This window comes from Diaporthe citri (genome assembly GCF_014595645.1).
Source record: "Diaporthe citri strain NFHF-8-4 chromosome Unknown scaffold_11, whole genome shotgun sequence".
NCBI lineage: Eukaryota > Fungi > Ascomycota > Sordariomycetes > Diaporthales > Diaporthaceae > Diaporthe > Diaporthe citri.
The window spans coordinates 978,646-998,884 of NW_025064856.1; the positions used below are offsets into that span (position 1 = coordinate 978,646).

General features: G+C 53.4%; 10 protein-coding genes across 10 annotated transcripts; 7 read left to right on the forward strand and 3 right to left on the reverse strand.

Moving 5' to 3' along the window:
* Nucleotides 1-133: 133 nt before the first annotated feature.
* On the reverse strand, nt 134-904 carry INS49_004059 (uncharacterized protein; the record flags this gene model as incomplete). The annotated part of the gene is made up of 1 exon (XM_043164849.1): nt 134-904. One exon carries the CDS (start codon nt 902-904, stop codon nt 134-136), a length of 771 nt encoding a protein of 256 aa, XP_043018499.1.
* Nucleotides 905-1,556: 652 nt separating this feature from the next.
* INS49_004060 (uncharacterized protein) lies at nt 1,557-3,407 on the reverse strand (the record flags this gene model as incomplete). Its single annotated transcript, XM_043164850.1, has 1 exon — nt 1,557-3,407. One exon carries the CDS (start codon nt 3,405-3,407, stop codon nt 1,557-1,559), a length of 1,851 nt encoding a protein of 616 aa, XP_043018500.1.
* A 1,883-nt stretch (nt 3,408-5,290) lies between these two features.
* INS49_004061 (uncharacterized protein) lies at nt 5,291-6,545 on the forward strand (the record flags this gene model as incomplete). Its single annotated transcript, XM_043164851.1, has 4 exons — nt 5,291-5,306; nt 5,370-5,585; nt 5,646-6,090; nt 6,155-6,545. The coding sequence occupies 4 exons, from the start codon at nt 5,291-5,293 to the stop codon at nt 6,543-6,545; spliced, it is 1,068 nt and encodes a 355-aa protein (XP_043018501.1).
* A 1,058-nt stretch (nt 6,546-7,603) lies between these two features.
* Nucleotides 7,604-8,200, forward strand: INS49_004062 (uncharacterized protein; the record flags this gene model as incomplete). The annotated part of the gene is made up of 1 exon (XM_043164852.1): nt 7,604-8,200. The coding sequence occupies one exon, from the start codon at nt 7,604-7,606 to the stop codon at nt 8,198-8,200; it is 597 nt and encodes a 198-aa protein (XP_043018502.1).
* A 742-nt stretch (nt 8,201-8,942) lies between these two features.
* On the forward strand, nt 8,943-9,657 carry INS49_004063 (uncharacterized protein; the record flags this gene model as incomplete). Its single annotated transcript, XM_043164853.1, has 2 exons — nt 8,943-9,273; nt 9,371-9,657. 2 exons carry the CDS (start codon nt 8,943-8,945, stop codon nt 9,655-9,657), a joined length of 618 nt encoding a protein of 205 aa, XP_043018503.1.
* A 1,214-nt stretch (nt 9,658-10,871) lies between these two features.
* INS49_004064 (uncharacterized protein) lies at nt 10,872-11,625 on the forward strand (the record flags this gene model as incomplete). Its single annotated transcript, XM_043164854.1, has 5 exons — nt 10,872-10,878; nt 10,926-10,985; nt 11,049-11,302; nt 11,367-11,412; nt 11,504-11,625. The coding sequence occupies 5 exons, from the start codon at nt 10,872-10,874 to the stop codon at nt 11,623-11,625; spliced, it is 489 nt and encodes a 162-aa protein (XP_043018504.1).
* A 147-nt stretch (nt 11,626-11,772) lies between these two features.
* On the forward strand, nt 11,773-12,417 carry INS49_004065 (uncharacterized protein; the record flags this gene model as incomplete). Its single annotated transcript, XM_043164855.1, has 1 exon — nt 11,773-12,417. The coding sequence occupies one exon, from the start codon at nt 11,773-11,775 to the stop codon at nt 12,415-12,417; it is 645 nt and encodes a 214-aa protein (XP_043018505.1).
* Nucleotides 12,418-13,698: 1,281 nt separating this feature from the next.
* Nucleotides 13,699-14,476, forward strand: INS49_004066 (uncharacterized protein; the record flags this gene model as incomplete). Its single annotated transcript, XM_043164856.1, has 2 exons — nt 13,699-13,973; nt 14,047-14,476. 2 exons carry the CDS (start codon nt 13,699-13,701, stop codon nt 14,474-14,476), a joined length of 705 nt encoding a protein of 234 aa, XP_043018506.1.
* A 1,103-nt stretch (nt 14,477-15,579) lies between these two features.
* INS49_004067 (uncharacterized protein) lies at nt 15,580-18,784 on the forward strand (the record flags this gene model as incomplete). Its single annotated transcript, XM_043164857.1, has 10 exons — nt 15,580-15,582; nt 16,113-16,787; nt 16,879-17,238; nt 17,310-17,511; nt 17,638-17,746; nt 17,810-17,845; nt 17,909-17,987; nt 18,060-18,102; nt 18,158-18,244; nt 18,339-18,784. The coding sequence occupies 10 exons, from the start codon at nt 15,580-15,582 to the stop codon at nt 18,782-18,784; spliced, it is 2,040 nt and encodes a 679-aa protein (XP_043018507.1).
* A 508-nt stretch (nt 18,785-19,292) lies between these two features.
* INS49_004068 (uncharacterized protein) lies at nt 19,293-19,958 on the reverse strand (the record flags this gene model as incomplete). Its single annotated transcript, XM_043164858.1, has 1 exon — nt 19,293-19,958. One exon carries the CDS (start codon nt 19,956-19,958, stop codon nt 19,293-19,295), a length of 666 nt encoding a protein of 221 aa, XP_043018508.1.
* Between the last annotated feature and the right edge of the window lie 281 nt (nt 19,959-20,239).

Genomic DNA, 20,239 nt, shown 5'->3' on the forward strand with positions numbered 1-20,239 from the left:
GTCTTGACCGACTCAAAAGATTTACATTTACCGCTTGGGGCACAGGTGGGATCACATGGGTCTCGAAAGCTCTAACGTCCATTATATTCCATCGTTAACACATTGGCTGTGCAGCAATCGCCGCGCACCGTCTTCAAAACTTGACGATTCCTGGAGGCCGCGCGTACAGGTAATACCACGCCTGGTCATCATGCAGCTCCTCATAAAGAGTGACCCAGTTGTCCGCGGGGACATACCTCCACCCCACATCCTCATCCGTGCAGCCCTCGATCGCACGCAGGGCGCTCTCAGGATCCTCGCCATACTCGTCCTCGTCCTCGTTCTCGTCAGGATCATAGCCCTCCGGCAACCCAGTCAGTCTCTGCTCGGCCCGCACAATGGCAAAGAACACCGGGGGCGCCGCGTGCTCCTCCTGCCCGGCCCGCAGGGCCTCCTCGTGCGCCCCGAGGCTGTCGAGGCTGCCCCTGCCGACGTGCACGCAGTACTCGGAGCGGGGCAGGTAGGGCGTGACGCAGTGGTCGGCGCCGGGCCCGTCGCGCTCGACCCACAGGCCGTCGCGCCACTCGACGAAGCGTCGCCGCACCGAGTCCTTGGTGAGCTCGTCGAGAGCCTCGCGGCCCTGCGCGATGGTCCACCGGAGGTACAGGCCCGTGGTGCGGTCCTGTTTGCAGGCCCGGTGGTAGCGTTCGGCCTGCTCTCGGAGGTAGGCGATGAACCCGTCGAAGAGGGCGTCGTCCGAGTAGTCGCAGCGGTAGATGACAAAGCCCCAGTGGAAGAAGCCTGTCATCAGCATGTGGTAGCCCCGGGCGCCCACGGTCTGGCCCTCGGCCTGGAGGGCCTTCAGGGCTGATAGGTGCTCCCTTGCTAGCGGGTGCTCGTAGGCTTGGCTCTCGTTGCTGGTCATCTTAAATTAAAGCTCATAGTAGGGGGTTGGAACGGAGGAACACAGGGGAAACGTCCTACCGTGCTTGAAAAAGGAAGCGGCGCAGACAGTTGTCTGTGTTAGGCAGGCGTTGTTGGTTCGGGTTACTATATGGTCCATCATAGGCCGATGATGGAACCATGCTCTCACCGTGGTTTTATTGGTCTTAGCGCCCACGCGAATTCCTCCCATGAATTATAGCCCGTCTTAGTCTCCTCAATATTACTCTTTAGATGCTCAACCTTCTGCCCTTGGACAATGGGCGCTGGTGGCATGTACCGGACGTTTAGGCTGGTGTATTTTGCTAACCTCGTCTTGCTGGAGCAGGGAATGCAAGACGTATATGGCTATCTCTGGGCACCTTGGAGCAGCCTGGCCGCTGCAAGTTACGGCATCTTACTTTGCCTGAATGATGGATTGGGCATAAGAGTCGTCAAGTCCGAGTTATGATTTGAGCTTGGATGACTTGAGCTTGGAAGACAAACCTGAGCGCGGAAGGGGACAATCTAGTTTGTACTGCGGCAAGAAACACTGCAAGTGTCGTCTTCCTTGGTTTTCGAATCGGAGCGGTATTTCGTCCCACGTTTTCCACTGCAATATATGTATATAAGTATATATAAAAGAATTGAAGACCCTAAAATGGCCGCCTGGCAATCTGTTCCAAGTCTCGCTTCCTCTTCTGCTGGCGTTGGGCAGCCAGTACCCTATTCATCTTCCTACTCGTCATACCCGCGAACGGGTGGAGAGCCACAGAGCCACCAACATCCGCACCAGCAACAGCCTTGCCCGCAGTCTGAGCCCCCAAAGGCACGTCCGGGACATGCGTCGTGGTGTTATAGATAGCCCCCTGCGGCGTGACAGTGTTTTGCACCGTACCAGGCCCCTCGCGGAACTCACTCGTCGGCGTGCCCAACGTGACCTTGTTCCCATCCTTGGCCATCAGCACCGTCCCCGTGGCGATGTCCATCCCTGCCGTGGCGCGCTGCTGGACCAGCAGCGCCGCCTCGGGCGCGTTGAACGCCGAGAAGTGGCCCGCGAAGAAGACCCTCGTGAAGCTGAAGTGGTCCGCCTGCCGCGTCTGCCCGGGGACCTGCCCGTCGAGCAGCGCCGACATGTCGACGAAGCCGGCCTTAGCCCAGGACGCGGCCACCTCGGGCGTCTGCGCCGCGACGTTGTCGGCGACGATCTGCGCGCCGATCATGTTGCTGTCGTAGTCGGCGTCGCCCGTGAAGAAGGCCACCGTCACGCCCTCGCTGAGGAGCCGCGACGTGGCGTCCGTGATGAGCTTGCCCGTGCGGGAGTCGTCGCCTGTCCCTGCGAAGGCGGTGCCCACCTGGACGGACGCTGGGGTGAAGTTTGTGGATGCCCCGATGGCGGCCTGGACGTTCGCCTGGTTGAGGTATGACACGTAGAACATGGGTGGAAATGGGCTTGGGAGTAGCTGTCGGATGTCGTCCTCCGAGCGCTGGGCATTGACGTCGAAGAACTGCTCTACATTGGTCACACAGAAGTCGTCTGCTGCAGAGCAGACTTCATTGATGTTAGCAGGTGGTGGGTTGGCATTGCAAGCTGCTTGTTGTTCCTGGCATCCACTTGGGCCCCACACATTGTTGAAGAGTTGAGTTTCGGCAGTATCATTAAACGAAGCCAGGTCGTATGGATTTCCTGGTGTAACGGTATAATTGAAGTACGCTGCAAATTGCACGCGCGTATCGAAGAAGCCATCCTCGATCGTCACGGACTTGATTGGGATCTGAATCGCACCCGAGTTGTTGACCTTATTCTGCTGAACGATGTGGTCGGCGAAGACAGGCACATAGTGCCCTCCGTATGACTGTCCGTTTATGTGAACTCCATTGGCGCTGTACTGAGGGAACGCACCCATGAACCCTTGCATCGTCTTGTAGAAGACAGCAGCAGCATCCACGGTCGAGTTGGACGTCAACGTCAGATCAGGTGACGAGAACGTCCCACACCCGGGGTCGGCGGTTGTGCAGTTATCAGTGGGCGTGATCACAAAGGTGTCTGGGTTTTGCGAAGCTTTGTTGAGTGTCGTGAACGAGAAGCCCACCGTCGCCGGTTGGTCTATAAAGACAACATTGCTGTTCTGCGTAAATGACAGTGGATTGTTGACGACGTTCCCCGCGGCGTCAATGGAACATGGCCCCATTTCACTGAATAAGCCGTTCATCGAGGATGCACCTGGTCCTCCGTCGAGCCTCACCGTTAACGGTGCGGCTGTGGGGTTTCCATTTCTGGCCTCGAACATCCAAAAGTACATATGCTGCGTCTCACTGACGTCGACATAACCGGCGAAGCTTCTGACATTGGCGTTGGTCTCGCAGATCCCGTTTGGGACCTCTTTGAATCGGACTGGTATACCACTCGTCCCATTTGCTGTCTTGAGGTCTGTGGGTGCCGCCACGAACTGACCCAAAGCTCTGCCCACAACTGCATAGAAGACGACTTTAATAGACGGGCGCATCGTGAAGTAAGAGAACGTGAATGTAAAGAGTGATTACGATCAGCGCGTCGACGCGCGGTCTGCTGACGGACAATGTCACTCGCTGTTGCCTGTAGACATTGCACGAGTTGGATAAGAAAACTGGAATGCAACACTAGTGCTTACCCTTGAGATAATAAGAGCCACCGTGTGCATCGTGTTCCGACGACAGGCAATAGCATGAAAAGGGGCTCGCGGGTACTCCCTTGTCTTGGGATGCTTCGCCCGCTTGATACAAGCTTAAAGTCGACAGGCCCGCGCGCTACTATGAACCAATCGGCTGCCAGGACATGAAGCAGGATTGCAGTACTAGTAGGAGGTTCTCCATGACTGACCTGCGGGAGCATTGGATTCTAGCCCCTAGTTACACTCCACTTCAGATGAAACGCCTGATAGGATTGAGCCGATCTCTGAACCGCTACCCGGCTGCTTCACATTGCTTCCTTAACTTCAGCGTCGCCTTAAGGCCTAACTGCATTGGAAATGTAGTTTAGAGAAATGACATCGTCCTTGTATGGGTAGAAAGACTGCAGACACCCGAGAGCGAGCCCCTGTCTTCCGCTACTTTGTGATAAAGCTCCCGAACACGAGGCGAGATTCTCCCCCTCTAAGTCGTAGTTGTTTTTGCTTGATGATTAGGGAATTCAGGTCACTGATGAATGGATCGCCAACTTTAATGTCAATGGTTCGTTGCAGATCAACGTGGCTGCGAACAGATGCGCGATGATCCATAAACAACGACCCAATTGGCGACGTTGTTGTCAAAGCGGGCGTTGAAACAAACCGTTCAAGCCACAAGAGGTTATTCACAAGTTTATCTATTAGCCCCTTTTAGAAGTGAAAACTTCTTTCGCGAAATAATAACGAGGTGGAGTTGCCTTCAAGTTCGGATGTTACTCATACGTGGGGGCCGAGATCGAAATTTTGACATTCCGAGTCTCATATATATCTCAGCAAATGCCTGGGACGGAAGCATTAGGTGACCACTCTGGGATCGGTATTAAGATTCGGCTCCGGGAGTTCCGTAATTGTGTCTTGAGAAATCTAGGTTTTGACGCAAAAGCTCGCGAACCACAGAGCAAGCCGCAGTCGGCTGCACAGCCTGTCGGGTCAGTGCAAGTGGGGATATGGTTCCCGCAGGCGATAGCCCACGACGCAATCTATGGGGACTTGAAAACAAAGCTCATCTCCTGAGGACGGATTTCGGGGTGGAAAAAGAATGTTAAAGTGGGCCGCCCCGAGATCTGACGGGCAGATCCTGGGTCTGATATTGTAGATCTCCCGCGGAAGCACCCAATGCTACGTGTTGTCTTCGCTTGGGACTCGGTCGCATTGAGTCAGCCACTCTATTGTAAGGACAAGGGGGTTCGTCAACAGTACGAAGCGTCGGAGGTGGGTACGCAATATAGTGATGAAAATTATTTTCAGCTCTGGTATGAAGCGGGGAATATCCTCACATGTACGCGTAGTCGGTGGTCAAAGCCACGAGGTGGATGTCCAACAAAACACATAACCCCTAGGTCCTGCAACGTTGACATCGACTGACACACTGCCCCCATTCCAATCGACATGACAGCATCCTCCTCAATTGTCATTCGGGGGTGCGTACTCCTTTGGTTATGCTTAATTGTCTCTGTCCTGGGCCAGGGAACCAGCGATTACAGCCTTACAACTTGTGGGGTAAGAAAGCTCAGAAAACAAAATGATCAATACAACACTTAGGTAGCAGAATATTGACTTTCATCCAGGAACAATGCCTCGACCAGGCTATTTCCGAAATGGGCTGTGGTTCCTCGACGGGTTCCTGCCGATGTGAGCGCAAGACAATGGTCATAGCAAGCAGTTGTTCGAATTCCAATTGCACCATGGCTGATACTCTCCGTACGTTCTCCGTCTTCAACACTCTATGCAAAGAAGCAAAACCGGACTAATGCATCATGCAAGGACTATTCAAAGCTCAAGCCAGTGCCTGTGATCTGTCCTCCGAGGACTCATCAATGACGGCCGTCGTAGCTGGTATTGTGAGCGCCGTTTTCCTGTCCGCATTGACAGTCGTTCGAATTGCTGGCAAACGAGCAGTCCGGAGTTGGGGACTTGACGACGCATTTGTTTCTATCAGCTTCGTTCTTGCACTGGTTACCATTGGGTTATCGATCTACAGTAGGTTCAGCCCCACAGTCTATTTCTTGGAGCATAGACTGAGTACATTAACGTCCGCAGTGTCATACTGCGGTTTGGGCCAGCACATGTGGAATCTACAAGACGGGCAGGTCCTTCATGTCCTCGAGGCCCTGTTTATCGCGACAGCAATCTTTCCTGTTCTCATGGCCTTGATCAAGATTTCCATCGTTTTGCTCTACCTCGATATCTTCCCATCCCAGGGTTTCCAGACGTCGGCATGGGCGGTCGTGAGCTTCATCTGTTTTTCTGGCCTTGGCATGGAGCTTTTCGCCATATTCACCTGCAGCCCAGTTGAATACTCTTGGAATAAGAATATCAAGCCAGGATATTGTATATCTGAGACATATCCCAGTGGAATGGGCGCAATAGTGGGAGTTGTACAAGACGTGGCTGTAGTTGTCCTTCCGGCCGTTCAAGTCCGGAGACTACAGATGAAGACACGACAGAAGATGCTTGTCATGGGCCTATTTTGTCTGGGAGCTCTGTAAGTACTTCCTTGTCAACTGATAATCTGCCAGGGTTGGAATGCTAATTTGAGGTGTTGGAAGTGGCTGCCTCGCCGCCATAGCTCGCCTCGCCTCCATCATTGAGAATCGCGATATCATCGATCCAACATGGCAGTACGCAAGCATGGGCGCCTGGTCTGGAATTGAGCTGGTGGTTGTGTACATGGGTGCCTGCCTCCCGCTAATGCGTGGCTTCCTCGGCCTCGTCTGGCCAAGGAAGTTCGGACAGGCGAAGCAGGAGCGTCACACTGCTGGCCCACCAGCGGACCACTCAGGCGGTTCCGCCGGGCCAGCGCTGGCCCATGAGATGACCCAGTTGGATCATACAGCTCTACCGTCCCATGAAAGAAGGAGTGCCTGGGATCAAGAGTCATCGGATTCAACGGACAGGACGGCGCAGGCCTCCCACGATTATATCGCTGGGTCAAGTTGATACTTCTTAGCTTTGACATCCGATTGAATACACAAATGACTTCTTGTGGATGTGCGAATTGGCTGGTATGTATGTGCATCTATTGGACCCAGTGCTGTTCTATTCCAAAACATCGAGGTGATGCTCTCGATATCATCAGTACCTTCCCTTTGACCACTCCAAGATGGATTGGCAAGAGCAACTCACCTCGAGCTACAAGTGCACCGCCGCCTGTCGTTCGTCGTAAACAGAGACCTCCGGTTCTCAGATGCTTCTCGCCATCTTTACGCCCGCAAGACCCATCGTTGCTCGTTCAGGCTTCTTCCTCTCTCCGTCGCTGAGGTTGCATCGATATCGTCGTCGAAGCATCCATTGGCCTGCATGTTACTGATTAGAACAGCTAGCATCTATCCATCCTGCTAAGCCCTCGCGTGGTGGCCATGGCGCCCAAGAATCTTTGCCTAAGCCTCGCGCTCGTCCTATTCGGCTCCAACTTCGTCTCAACCATTGCACAAACCACAACAGGGAGTGGCACCGCGACAGGCAGTGGCACTACAAGTGGTTGCAGCACCACAGTCCCTTCGACAAACACTCCAGTACCCTCAACATCATCTAGCAGCACTTCAACTAGCTCAAGTTCGACTTCTCCTGGTGGCACGGGAACGCCAAGCCCAACCACGACTTCTTCAACGCAGAGCCCGTCGGGGACCGGCACCGTCGGACCTACAGTCACTCAGACGTCCTCGAGCAGCTCCTCAACACAGAGCAAGTCAATTCCAAGCTCAACACCCAAATCTTCATTGAGTCTAACAAGTCCAGGTGCTTCGAAAACAGTCATTCCGACACCCGTCCCAACTGTCACCTCGACATTTTCAAGCAACTCCTCAACAACGAGCACAACCTGGACTTCTGTTCTCGTCGTCACAGCTTTTGCCACTGTCACAAAGACGAAATGGTCCACGACTTCTGCTGCCTGCGGAACCCCTTCACCATTCCCGCCGGCTCTTCCCTTGGGATGCTACAACGAGGGCCCAAATGGCCGGGCCCTGCCGGACTTCTTCCTCGAGGACGATCTACTGATGACCATAGACAAGTGTGCGGGATTGTGCACCAACTACACCTTCCTCGGCCTTGAATATGGCTCGCAGTGCTGGTGCAGCAACGCCATTCAGAACGGGGCCTTCCCGGTCGACAATGGACAGTGCGATACGGTGTGCGCAGGCAACGCGCAGCAGATCTGTGGCAGCGACAACACGCTTTCGGTCTACCTGTCTCCGCCACCGCCTCCCCCACACCCTTCAAACAACATCACGTACAGTGCTGCCGGGTGTTACGCAGAGCCTGGCGATGGGTCGCGGGCGCTGAACAAGTCCCGCACGGCGGCCCTTGACATGACGCCGGAGTCATGCTTCAACATCTGTGGTACGAGCGGCTGGCTCTACGCCGGGCTCGAGTACGGCGAGGAGTGCTGGTGCGGCAACTGGCTGTCGACGGCGGCGACCCTCGTGGACCCTTCGCGATGCAACATGAACTGCACAGGTGACGCGACACGGGCGTGCGGTGGTCGGGAGGTGCTCAGCTTGTACAACGGAGCGTACAACCTCAATGGTGTGGCTAGCCTGCCCCGGTCTTATGCGCCTATCTGGGATAGACTGCTCAAAGGACACGTGCGATAGGCTGGATGAGGAAGAGTGTGAAGGATTGAGGATGAGCTCCTGCGGCTGATCGCCATCACTCTCGGGGATGTTCAGCTTCGGTGGCTGCTCACCCTGCTCGACGTTCGTGTCTAAAGGTAGTGCGTGTGACGGGAGGGCAAAGGAAGGTTTGGTGTGTGATTGAGTTGTGGATACCCTAGAGAATCCTGTATGAAAGTATTGTCTAACGAAAGCTTGTCCTCGATGCAGTCGCTGTGATGCCGATGCATTCCAGACGTACCTAGATGTCACGTGTGGTCAATGGCTAGATCCTCGAGATCTTCGTCATGTCGCAGCATGATACATCAGTCCGCCACACTGCCTATGTCTTGTTTCGTCTCACACATGTGCATGCATTCCTTGGGGCTGCATGTGGCGGGAGAGGTCTCAGTTGGAGGAGGAGGATCCTTGAGCAGCAAACGCGAATGCTCCACCTGTCTGTGGCACAGTGTTTGTGGCGCAGCTTGAACCTTGGATGATAAGCCACTATCTAGCCCCCACTCCGGCCGCCGTACAACAACGTCTGTCCCTGACCCTGATCCCTTGCGGCTGGCTCCAGCTGAACGCCGACCGTCAGCTTACATGTGAGGCCTCAAACTCTGGACCCAGGATCTTCTGATACATTGTTTTCATCTCCCATGATCAAATCCAAGTTCCATGCTGTACGAAAATCCACCACCTTTATTCCCATAGACGACATAAGACACCAAACAAGATCGCCACCATGAGTCAACTTCAGCCCATAAACCCGGCCATCGGGTGCTTTCCGCAGTTCATCAACCCGCACCAGGAGACCAAGCTCATCATCAAGGAAAAGGTCATGTCCATCACCGGCGACGCCTTCGACATCAAGCTCGACCCCCAGAACGGCCAGCCGCCCCATCCCGTCTTCAAGGTCGACCCGAGCTGGATCACCAGCCGCAAGTCCTTCCACGACGTCAATGGCAACCACCTGTTTGACGTCAAGAAGGAGCACTTTCATCTTGTTCACAACTACTTCAAGGCGGTTGACCCGAACGGAACGAAGTTCTTTGAGGTTAAGAGCGGGTTTTCTCGTGAGTACCTCCACTTCGTTGCCTGCTCGTGACGATTCATCCATCACCCGTCTTATCATTCCCATCCTACTGAGAAGCTGCTAACAACGCCTCTCAGTCGTCGGCTCCAAGGCCACAGCAACCTTCACCTCGGCCGCAGGAGGGAAGGAGGAGACGCTCTCGATGAAGGGCAACTGGCGCGACTCGACTGCCGACATCGTCGACGAGACCAGGAACGCCGTCGTCGCCCGCATCACCCGCAAGTCCATGTTCAAGAGCTTCACCACCTTCGCCACGGGCCAGAACGAGTACGGCCTGGCCGTCGCCCCGGGCGTCGACTTTGCCCTCATGGCCGCGCTGTGCGTGTGCTTTGACGAGTTGAACAACGAGGCATCGGCTGCTTAGATAGCTCTGGGAGGGAAGCGGGTTTTGGTGATGTTGATAGCGATGGCGATGGGTATGGGGTGTTCGCTGGGTGTTTCACTTTTGGTTGGGTCTTTTCAGGTTGTCTGTGCGTCTTTGGATGCACCGGTTTTTGATAGGAGGATACCCGCCCATGCAAATGAGATTGGTTGATTTGATATGTTCGACCATGATGCCCACGCTGGCAAGCCGCCCGACTAAACTCAATTCTGCAGATGGAACGGTCTCACTCTTCCATAACAAAGCTCTTCACCACGACGACGATCGCGCATCAGTCCACCAGCATTGGAAAGCGTAGATTTCATTGCCCTGCGACGCTAGCAACCAACGCTACCACATCGGGACCCATGCCCATATCCGCTGCCCGGGTCGTCCAATGGTCGAGCGCCATCTCTACAAGAGCGCCCTCGCCATCGAAATTACCATCCGTGTGGTGTGCGCTGTGCCATCCAGCCTCGGATTCTGCCCGTACGTAACCACCACCCGCCAGCTCCGGCCGTCGCTGCGCCGCAATCTTGCAGAACAAAGAGCGCCATTTTTCGTTGGCACGCGTGCAAGCGACCTCACTGGGCACTGAAACCAACACCAATTTCGATTGAGGGGTAAGCGCAAGAATATCGAGCCGTTGTGGGTTGACTTAGCATCCACTCCGTGATCCGAAGCCGTGCTCCGTGGAGCCAGACCGATCACTTCCACTGTCCCGAATCTGTCCCACTTTTGGAGGCTCGGCTCCATCCGCTGCCAGCCATTCGTGGCCATTGATTTCAGACTCCATCTTGGCCTCACAGCTCTCATCCCACAAATATTCGCAAAGGTGTTGAGTTTACCAAGACATCAGCAATGACATCAAGCTCTCCTTTTAGCCTAGTCGCAGAACTTGGCTTCACGCGAGGCCAATGGGCAGGGTTAGCTTTTGCAGTCGTAAGTCAAAAGCTTTCAGGCCTTAATGTGACTTTGTAGAAACGTGCTGGCAGTCCCAAGGGGGCACTGTATGCTGCAACTCGATGTATCTACCTCCTGCATTTCCACCCTTTGTCGAAATACCCCGGGCCACGTCTTGCTGCTGTTTCAAACGTGTGGTTGGCGTATCATTGGTAAGCTTCTAAACCCAATTTTGGCTGTCGAAAAGTTGTGAGCTAACGGCACGAGGCTTGGGGGACGATATCCGTGGGCAGTTTCACGGGTACTGGATCAATATGGTGAGTCTCGGAATCATAGACTTGAGTCAGACACTGACATGTCCTATACAGGCGATGTTGTCCGAATCGGCCCCAATGAAGTCGTTTTCAATACTCCAAAAGCATCGGAAGGTATGTCACAATTTTGGACGCAGGCCTCAAGAGAGCACCGAGAAAGCTCACAACACGTACCAGATATTTACGACTCTCATACGAAGCATTTGGAGCACTTCACCAGGACAGATTGGCTGGACTTGGGTAAAGGCGAAGACGGAATCATCTGGGAAAGAGACCCAGTCAGACATCGCGTGGTTCGGAAGAACCTCTCACGGGCCTTCAGCGTTAAATCTCTTCAGGCTAAGGAGCCTGCGTTGCACAAGCATCTTGACTATTTCCTAGACAGGATGAAAGAATTTGGGAACGAAAAGAATGGTGTGGACCTTTTACAGGTATTTATCAGCAAATCACAGATCAGTGACAGCTTTGTGTGAGATGCTGACTTCTAAGTTGAAGTGGACTAACTGGCTCGCCCTCGATATATCGGCAGATATGGCGTACAGTAGAGAGATGAAGCAGATGCAGACAAGCAAGTGAACCTCGCGATTGAATCGCATTTTCCTCACACACATTCTTGTACTAACAACAGGCAGTGAAAAATACATCTCTACTTGATGCACTCTGGGCGGTCAACTTCTTCCTCGCTGTCAATGCCGTTACGAAGAAGTTCCGTCTTCTGGCACCACTGAAATTTCTCTTCGTTCCTCCCTCGTAACTGGCTACACTTCCACGAACTTTGGGCCTGAACCACGAAGAAGTTGTTGCACGGATTAATCGCCGAGGCAATACTACACATCTCGACTATTTCGAACATCTATGCCCTCCGGAAGTCCCTGAACCTAACAAGAATGAGCTCAAACACATGGAGATCGTGGCTGGTCAACTTCTGAGTGCGGGCTATGAACCAATCTCAAGCCAGTTCCTGTACACGCTCGAATTTCTAATCCAGGATCCAGTCAATTACCAGCGCCTTGTCGAGGAGATTCGAGCGTTTAAGAGCAGTAACGAGATCGACACTGAAGCAGTGGCCCATCTCCGACTTCTCAATGCTTGTCTCATGGAGACACTTCGCATGACAGTCATCGGTGCGAACGGGCTGCCCCGTATCTCGCCTGGTGCAGTTGTAAATGGTCACTACATCGAAAAGGGGATCACCGTCCAGTACGCCCACTTCGCATTCACGCGAAGCACTCGGTTCTTCAAAGACCCGGACCAGTTCAAGCCGCAGCGATGGCTCCCGCATGACCACAAGTATTGGGATGCCTCATTTGCGAACGGCGCGAGGGACGCCTTCTGGCCTTTCAGCCGCGGACCGCGAAGCTGCCCCGGCATGGGATCGGCGTGGCGCCAGACCCGGCTCTTCATTGCCGGAGTGCTCTGGAACTTTGACGTGGAGTTGGTCCCTGGCGAGGAGGTCATTTTTGATCGCGACTTTCGCACTTGTGCGATGTGGGAGAAGCCTAGGATTCGTGCACGGTTTCGGCCGGTGGTCAGGAATGACAAATAGCCCGATTTCAGTGCATAATGCTGGTTTTCGTGCTTCTGTTTTGTTTCCTCTCTTCTATCATGCTGCTCAGATACATCTAGTACTTCATTGTCAACATTTTCGCCAACCTGGCGTTGCATGCTGTAGCCTGCGACTGCACTGTCGTATTTTAGCGTCTACTTGACGAGCGAAAATTGGGAACCCATTCCGTGCAGGTTGTTGGCCGTGGTTTTAGCTCCATATTGGAGGGGCTTCGAGAGCTGAAGTCGGGCTCTGTGTCAGCAAGGAAACTCGTCGTTCTTGTGGACTAGAATTGTCCTTGAGTATCACCTGAAGACATGCACACAGTTTTGATAGGGGGATATACATCTACCCATGTAAAGGGTTGATTTTGCTAAGACACTCTCGGTTGTGGTCAGCCGAGACTTGCAGATTGTTGGTCACTGTTCATCAAGATTGTTTGGCACCGAGCGCTTTGGTCATTACGGTTAAATTGCACGTGTGATGGCCTGCAGGCTTGGCAGGCACCGGGCCAAATTACATCGTCGTGCACGTCCTCGCCCCGCGGTTGTCAAGCGCTTCCAGGAGCCAGCCCAGGCTTGTTCAGGCCAAGTGCCCAAACGGATTCGCGAACCATACGACCAAGCGTCAAAAAAGAGCCGCAGGATGTCAGCTCGTATAGGATAAGCCGCTCCTGTGGGTCTAGTGCAAAATTGCTTCTCGGCGGGAGTCTGTTGTCCCGGGCCGGTTCTCCAGTGTGTGAGGTTGTCGTCGCTGTTCTCGTCGTCGTCGTCGTCGTCGTCGTCGTACAAAATGCCTAAAATGCCTCAGCTCTTCTCATGAGACGTCAGCACGTTCCACCGAACCCATCGTCCGTGCAGTAAGGGAGATAGATGTAGGGCTGAAGCTGATCTGGGGAATCAAACGTCGTGTCAGGAACAAGACCGAGCATAACTCAAAGCTGAGTGGGACCCCTGGAGATTGCCCCTTATCAAGCTCGCATGCATGGTAGCGTTGCATGCAGGCCCTCTTGGCTTTCCCCAAACGAGATGGCAGGTGTCAAGGCAGCGAGATGAGAGCTAACAAGCAATTTCCCTGTCTTCGGGGATTAAAAGCGGCATCAGTCCCCTGAGATGGCATCGGAGCGATCTTGCTCTCTCTCCTCTTTTTTCCTTCAACCCCAGGGCTCACTCACCCAAGTCATTCTTTGAATACACAGACCGACAAGGCCTGACCCGCAAGGCCCAAAACACATTCTTTTAAATTGAAAAATAATCCGATAATAATTCGTCTGTCGTCGTGATGCAATTCCTGTCGCTGCTCGCTCTGGCCGCGCCCCTGGCGTCGGCCATCCAGTTCTCGAACCCGACTGTCAACTCGACCCTGACCCGCGGTTCCACCTTTGATCTGCAGTGGTCCTCGGTCGATACCGACCCCGAGAACTTCAGCGTCTACCTGGTCAACTTTGTCAACTGGCCCCCGTACTACGCCCCCGTCTCCTACGGCGTCGACGCCACCACTGGCGAGACCACTGTCAAGGTCCCCTGCGACGTTGACCCCACGTACGGTTACCAGTTGTAAGTCAACATTACGCCCTCATCTCATTACTGATGCTTTGACCACATCGCTGACCTTGGAACCCCCCCCCAGCAACGCCATCAACGGCACCAACGTCTACATCATCTACGCCCAGACGCCCAAGTTCTCCATCGCCGGGGCCGCCTGCACCGACGAGCCGGCCGTGACCGCGGCCCCGACCTGCGCGGCCCCGACGGCGACCGTCACGGCGACCGTTACGGTGCGTGGCAACTCTACTCTCCTCGTGCCCACCGCCACGCCCACCGCAGCCGGCGCCCCCCTTGGAAATGAGCTCGTCGCCAAGTCCAAGTACGAGGGGGAGTGCCCCGAGGTCATCGGCTGGAGTGGCGGCTATGACAGCCCCGTGAAGCTGACCGAGATCCCTCGCGCAGGCTCGTCCGGACAGTCTTCCCCGGCACAGGTAGGTGCCGCTGTCGAGACCAACGGCAAGGTCAAGAGCAAGTGTGCCTCCAAGAAGAGGAGGGCCAGGAGGCACGCCTAAGTGCAAGGACTGTGCTTCGTCTGAGCAAGGAGGTTCTGGAAGAGAGGGACGGGGATCAGTAAGGGAAACGTATCGTCGTTTCATGCGACGTCGTTCGATGTGAAGAGGGAAAGTTGAGACGGACCTGGAGAGCACACTCAGCGGCCCGTCTTTGTTAGCAGCTGGCGTTTGACTCGGAAAATTATATACCCCCCGTCTTGACCGATTCGCCTCTGCTCTTGCGCGCATGTGACCATGGATCGATTGCTTTAGGCTTGGGCTTGGTTTTATTTCCTCCATTAACAGGTCTCTGGTGAGTTCACGCACGCGGCTTTGGGTTGTGCTGTAGTATTGGTGTTCATGGTCAACAGATGAATCCTAGTCGGTATTTGCCAAGGGACAGAATGAAAAGGGTCATTCAATCTATGTCTCAAAAACCCTCACTTGTCGATAGCGGAGCACCTCGGTAGTTAAAGGAGCATGGCACCTCCACCTCCAATCACTGGAATGGGAGAGTTTAAATCTGTCGAAGTTTATCTCTATGATTCGAATCACCCTTACTGGCATGTTCTGGCCAGCCGGCTGCAAGACAGTTGGCTCACGTCTTGGATATTAGAGTCAAGCATCATGGGCGATCCTGGCCAAAATCATTAAACAGGACAGTACCAAGAAGCCTGGACCAAAGAAGAGGTCATCAAAAGATCCAGGCGATAAGCAAACTAAGAAGGACAAGACATTCTCGGATCTTTGAGACGATCCGGCAGGAGGCGCAATTGTAAGTTGATCTCTTCAAGCAGAGCGTCCATGATGTTAGTTTTGAGAACTTCGACCGCCGCTCTTGGTTCTTGCCTTTTCCAACGTTGAGGACTTTCTGACCCAGCATTGGACACTTTGCGAGGTAAAACAGGACACCAAAAAGTGGTTGGCTCAATACTGCGGACACTAGAGGACCCAATGATTGGCATAGGAGTAGCCTTTTAATGGTCGACCGGTAGCGGTCCCATGGTGAGCATCTTCAGCTTCATTCGACTGCAGGAATCGAAGACGGTTATGCGCCTCTCGGATGTAGTTTCTCCGGAGTATGCTTACTGATTCTGTGGCTGCACAGAACATACGACGAACCAATGGTAGGTGCAGCTGGCCCCCACCAGTTGGACGATCTGCACATGCATCTGCTGATGACCAGGCTGCCCCGCCACCATCTCCGAAATCAGCTCAAAAGTGACCCAATGGTCAAGAGAGACAAGACGTGATGCCAGAGAGACGCAAAGCTTCACGATACCAGCCGGTGGGGCAGCGCGCCTTGGCCGGGGAGGCCCGTACGAGCTACCGCTTGCATAGAAGACCAGCAGACAGCCGCGACGCTTCGTCTGACTCTAGGCCTAATGCTCGCTCCGTTTCCGACGTCTCTTCTGACGTTGCCGAGACGGCCTCCGGTTAGGCCCTTTGACTTTTAATATGTTTCTGGAGTTGTTGAGACTAACATCCAACCCCAGAGGCTTCAGGACGACCGCCGCTTCCTCCGCAGCCTCCTCCAAGGCGAGAACAGGGATCTCAACCAAGTGCTCGCCCTATGCCCACCCTCGTGGACTGGCGAGCACTTATATGTCACTGCCTGGAAATCTCGCCCGAGATTTCTGACCAGGACCTCAGCAAGGCCATAGACGAGGTCTCTGAGAAGGTGAAGGAGATCGATCGGCTGAGGGCTACAGCTAAGAAGCAGCAGGGCCCTCCCAGAGCGCAAATAGTCCACAGGGTGGAGTGCCACAAGTGGAGGAGCGATCACAAGTACTTCCTCGACGAGCCTTGGGTAGTCGAAAGCGGCCCGTTCGATGCGCACCTAAGAGGGAGCCAACCCATCAACAACTTTGAGCTCTATCTTGAGAGGAACAAAGAGATCGCACTTATCGTGTACAAGGATTACCAGTGCTGTGATAAACCGGTGAAGAATCCGCCCCGGAATCAAGGTGATATTGGCCTGGGGATAGATGCCTCATTTCTTCTGAAGGGAGAAGAGATCTCCCTCATCGCTCCCGAACTAAGGGAAGCATTAGCCTGGATCGCGGACGTAGCTCTTGAAGGGATTCCTCATCCAGATTTCAATGAAGCGAATAACGACGGAGAGGATGACGAGATTCTGTATCCTTACATTTGGTACTTCCACAGACGCGTGGAAATCCATGACGAAATCGACAAGCTGCCCCAAGCAACCCGGGTGTACGTGGACTGTTTCCGGGATTATGTTGAGTCTCGCATGGAAGAAGAATGGCAAAGTGTCAAAAGTCTTATGGGGGAAGGGAAGATCTCCGCTCAGTACATGAAATACCTCATAGTAAGCAAGCCCGTCATCTCTTACAGCCAACGGCATGCCGGAGATGGCCGAAACCTGTTCGCTCCAACATGAACTTACAGCAAGTGTCTAGGTTCCAGGCCAAATCATCATATCACAAGGAAACAACAGCGCCCTGTCACAGCGAACAGCATCTGTCGCAGAAGATTGGCTCCACGTGAGACAATCTCCAGACTCGTTCTCGGCGTCAGTCTCTACATACACGTGGGCTTTTGACGGAAACTTCAGCAAAACACATAAAGATATCGATATATATGACATTCCATCTCTTGAGGAACCATTTAATATCCTGGATCTACGCCTGTATCCGATGGAGTTCGCCAGCGAGGATGAAATCGAGGCACTTCGCAAGCGTGGACACATGTTCTGGAGGTGCCGCACAAGGAATTATGTCTCGCTCCACACTGAATCAGAGGATGGCATGCAGAATCCGGTGAGCTCTCATTTCCTTGTGCTTGCAAAGCGACCTTGTCTACGGCGTGATCCGCTCATTAATGATTTCAGATGTCTGCTCGCTTCATGGTCGATATCGCCACTCATAAGCAAATGCATCGTGGCGACAAGTTGGACCGAGCGCGCGCGACGCCCGAGGAGGATGAGTTGGAAGCCGAATACATGTTGCAGGACGACCCAGACCTCGGAGACGAGTTCTTTATGTGTCTTCCTACGTCAATACCGGGTTTCAATATGCAGAAGAAGGAATGGGGTTAGTATTCAAGCACGAAATCTGACAAGACTGCGAGGTGCTCACGATTTATAGTCAATCTTGACGTCCATTATGTAAGAGACGTGGTATGGAATACCGAAGCCTTTGAATTCCTCGTCATCGAAGAAGAGACCAAGCTCCTCATCCAGGCTGTCGTCACAAACCGGGTGCGCGCCTCAGAGAACACGGATCTCATCACTGGGAAAGGCAATGGGCTTTTCATTCTTTTACATGGGTAAGATGTTCTTCCCAACCGCTTCGCACCAACACTCCACTAACTGTCGAAAATGTGACAAAGGGGACCTGGAACCGGCAAGACTTTAACCGCGGAAAGGTATTTGAGTTTTGATTGACTGCATACAATTCCCTCTCGTATAGAAGCTAACCATAGCTCAAGTGTTGCCGAGATTGCGCGGAGACCTCTCTACAGGGTGACCTGCGGAGATATCGGTACAAAGGCTGAAGATGTAGAGAATGTAAGTGTTAAGTAGAGTACATGAGTGCTCACTCTATCTGCTCTCATGAAGATAATGTCTGACTCTATGCAGTACCTCGAGGCTGTCTTGCTCTTAGGAAAGAAGTGGGACTGTGGTGAGTTCTGGCCGTTTGGCTCAATCTCCTGGGAAGCATTGCTCATTGATTGCAGTTGTCCTCTTGGATGAGGCGGACGTCTTCCTAGAGCAGCGGTCCGTTTCCAATCTCGAACGAAATGCACTCGTGACTGTTTTTGAGGGTGCTTGAATATTATGATGGTATTACACGGCTCTTTTCACTTTACATGTCGTGTCAGATAACAATCACCTAAAAACTGCTAACACGAATAACAGGGATTCTGATCCTAACAAGCAACCGCGTGGGCATTCTCGATGAGGCTTTCAAGTCACGCATCCAGCTCAACCTGCGGTACAAGACCCTGGAGTGGGACCAGCGGTTACAGATCTGGAAGAACTTCTTGGAACGACTCCAGCGTCTGGAGCAAGAGAAGCTCAGAGATGTTGGCCACGTGTATCCAGGGCCGGATATCGGATACGGCATCAAGTTCAAGGAGATCAGCAACGAGATTGAGGTGCTGGCCAAGGCTGAGCTAAATGGCCGCCAGATCCGCAACGCCATTTCTACCGCGCGGGAGTTGGCCACGTACCAACGCGAGCCTATGGGCTATGAACACCTTAAAACCGTGATTAAGGAGGCAGAGAAGTTCGACGAGTACCTTCTGGAGCTTAATGAGTACTATACGGCAGACCAGATCCAGAGGGATAAGAAAGAGAGGTAGAGTTGTGTCTGCTGGCTTTCTTGACTACTCTACTTGAATTCATCAGCTAGATACGATCAGATGGTACCTAGGTGGGATATTCATGGCTGAATGTAGGCAGTTATGTATTGTGGTCTTGAAGAAATGGAAATGCAAGTTTTACGACGCGAGATGAGAGGTTTGGTCCGAAGCATTTGCCGAGTTTGTAAGATTTTTCTTTCAACGCTCCCAACCCATTTTTAGTGTCCACCTTGAAAGAATTTCCTGCAAGGCAAATAATTGTTTGAAAAGATTGTGATTCCGTTGCAATATTTCAGCAAGCAGCCTCTATTGAATCCTCCCCTCATTAGTCCCCTTGGTTTTCGGCCAATTTGACTCATTGCGTCAAAGAGAACAATTTCAAAGCGGTCATACAGCATATAGCTACAGCCCGGCCTCGACCTTTATCATTTATGAGCTATTTTAAACTCTGTCTTGTTCCTTATTTTGCCTAGCTACTGCCTGGCCTCCTTGTCCAATGACACAGCGCTCATGAGTCCGGAATCTCCTTCTGAAAACCCTCCGGATCCACAATTGAGGAGGGAGGGGACGGCATGCGTAGGGGCAAGGGTTCACCCCAGCCCTCGAACGGATCCTCCTCCAGCTGGGCGAGGTCTTCGTCCAGGGCTTCACTTAGGCCTCTGCGCACTCTGCTGCCCCTGTTACGCCACTCGCCGTGACCCGCCTCGGACTTTGTTGCCTGCTGCGACGTGTTGCAGATCTTCTTGCCCATTTTAGCCAAGAGCTTCGCCTCCCGCTCCTCGTCGCCGGTGGTATTGTCCCTTGATATCGTATTCTTGTTGGCAAGGTCGGCGAGGCCACTGGCATTTGATGGTCGGAAGGAGAGGCGGCCGCGGCTGATACGACCGCTGGCGGGTCGGCCCGCGTCGGTGGTGGAGAGTAGCGACGTTGCCGGCGTCCTGCTTTCATTGTGGGAGGAGGCTCTCGTTGAGACGGGGGTGATGTGCGAGCTGGAGGACGTGGCGGCTTGTTTGCTTCTTATTTTCTGCATGTAGCTCGCCGCGAAAGCCAAACTCTCCCTGAATTTTATCTCTCTCCGCACCTTCTCATCTTCGTCCTCGAGGGACATCTGTCCCCTCGTCGGCTTGTGCCTCTTACCTGCAGGCAGGGTCATGTATTCATCCTCATGCGCCATCGGAGGGCATGGACGCGTGTGACAGTCAGAGAGATTCAATGCGGGTAACAAAGCAGTCGATGCTGATTCCCTTCGCCCTGTTTCGGCAGTGCTCGTGGGTATTGGGGGAAAGGCAAAGCGTGGGCCCGAGTTCGTAGAATGTTGAATGACTTTGTAAAGGATGAGGTTGCTAATTATCACTCAGAACTTGTCTCATGGGCTGGACATCCGTGGAGTGGGTAATCTCATTTACGAAAGGAGCTACCAGACTCTGAACCTAGGTTTGAGGTGAAGTAGGGAGG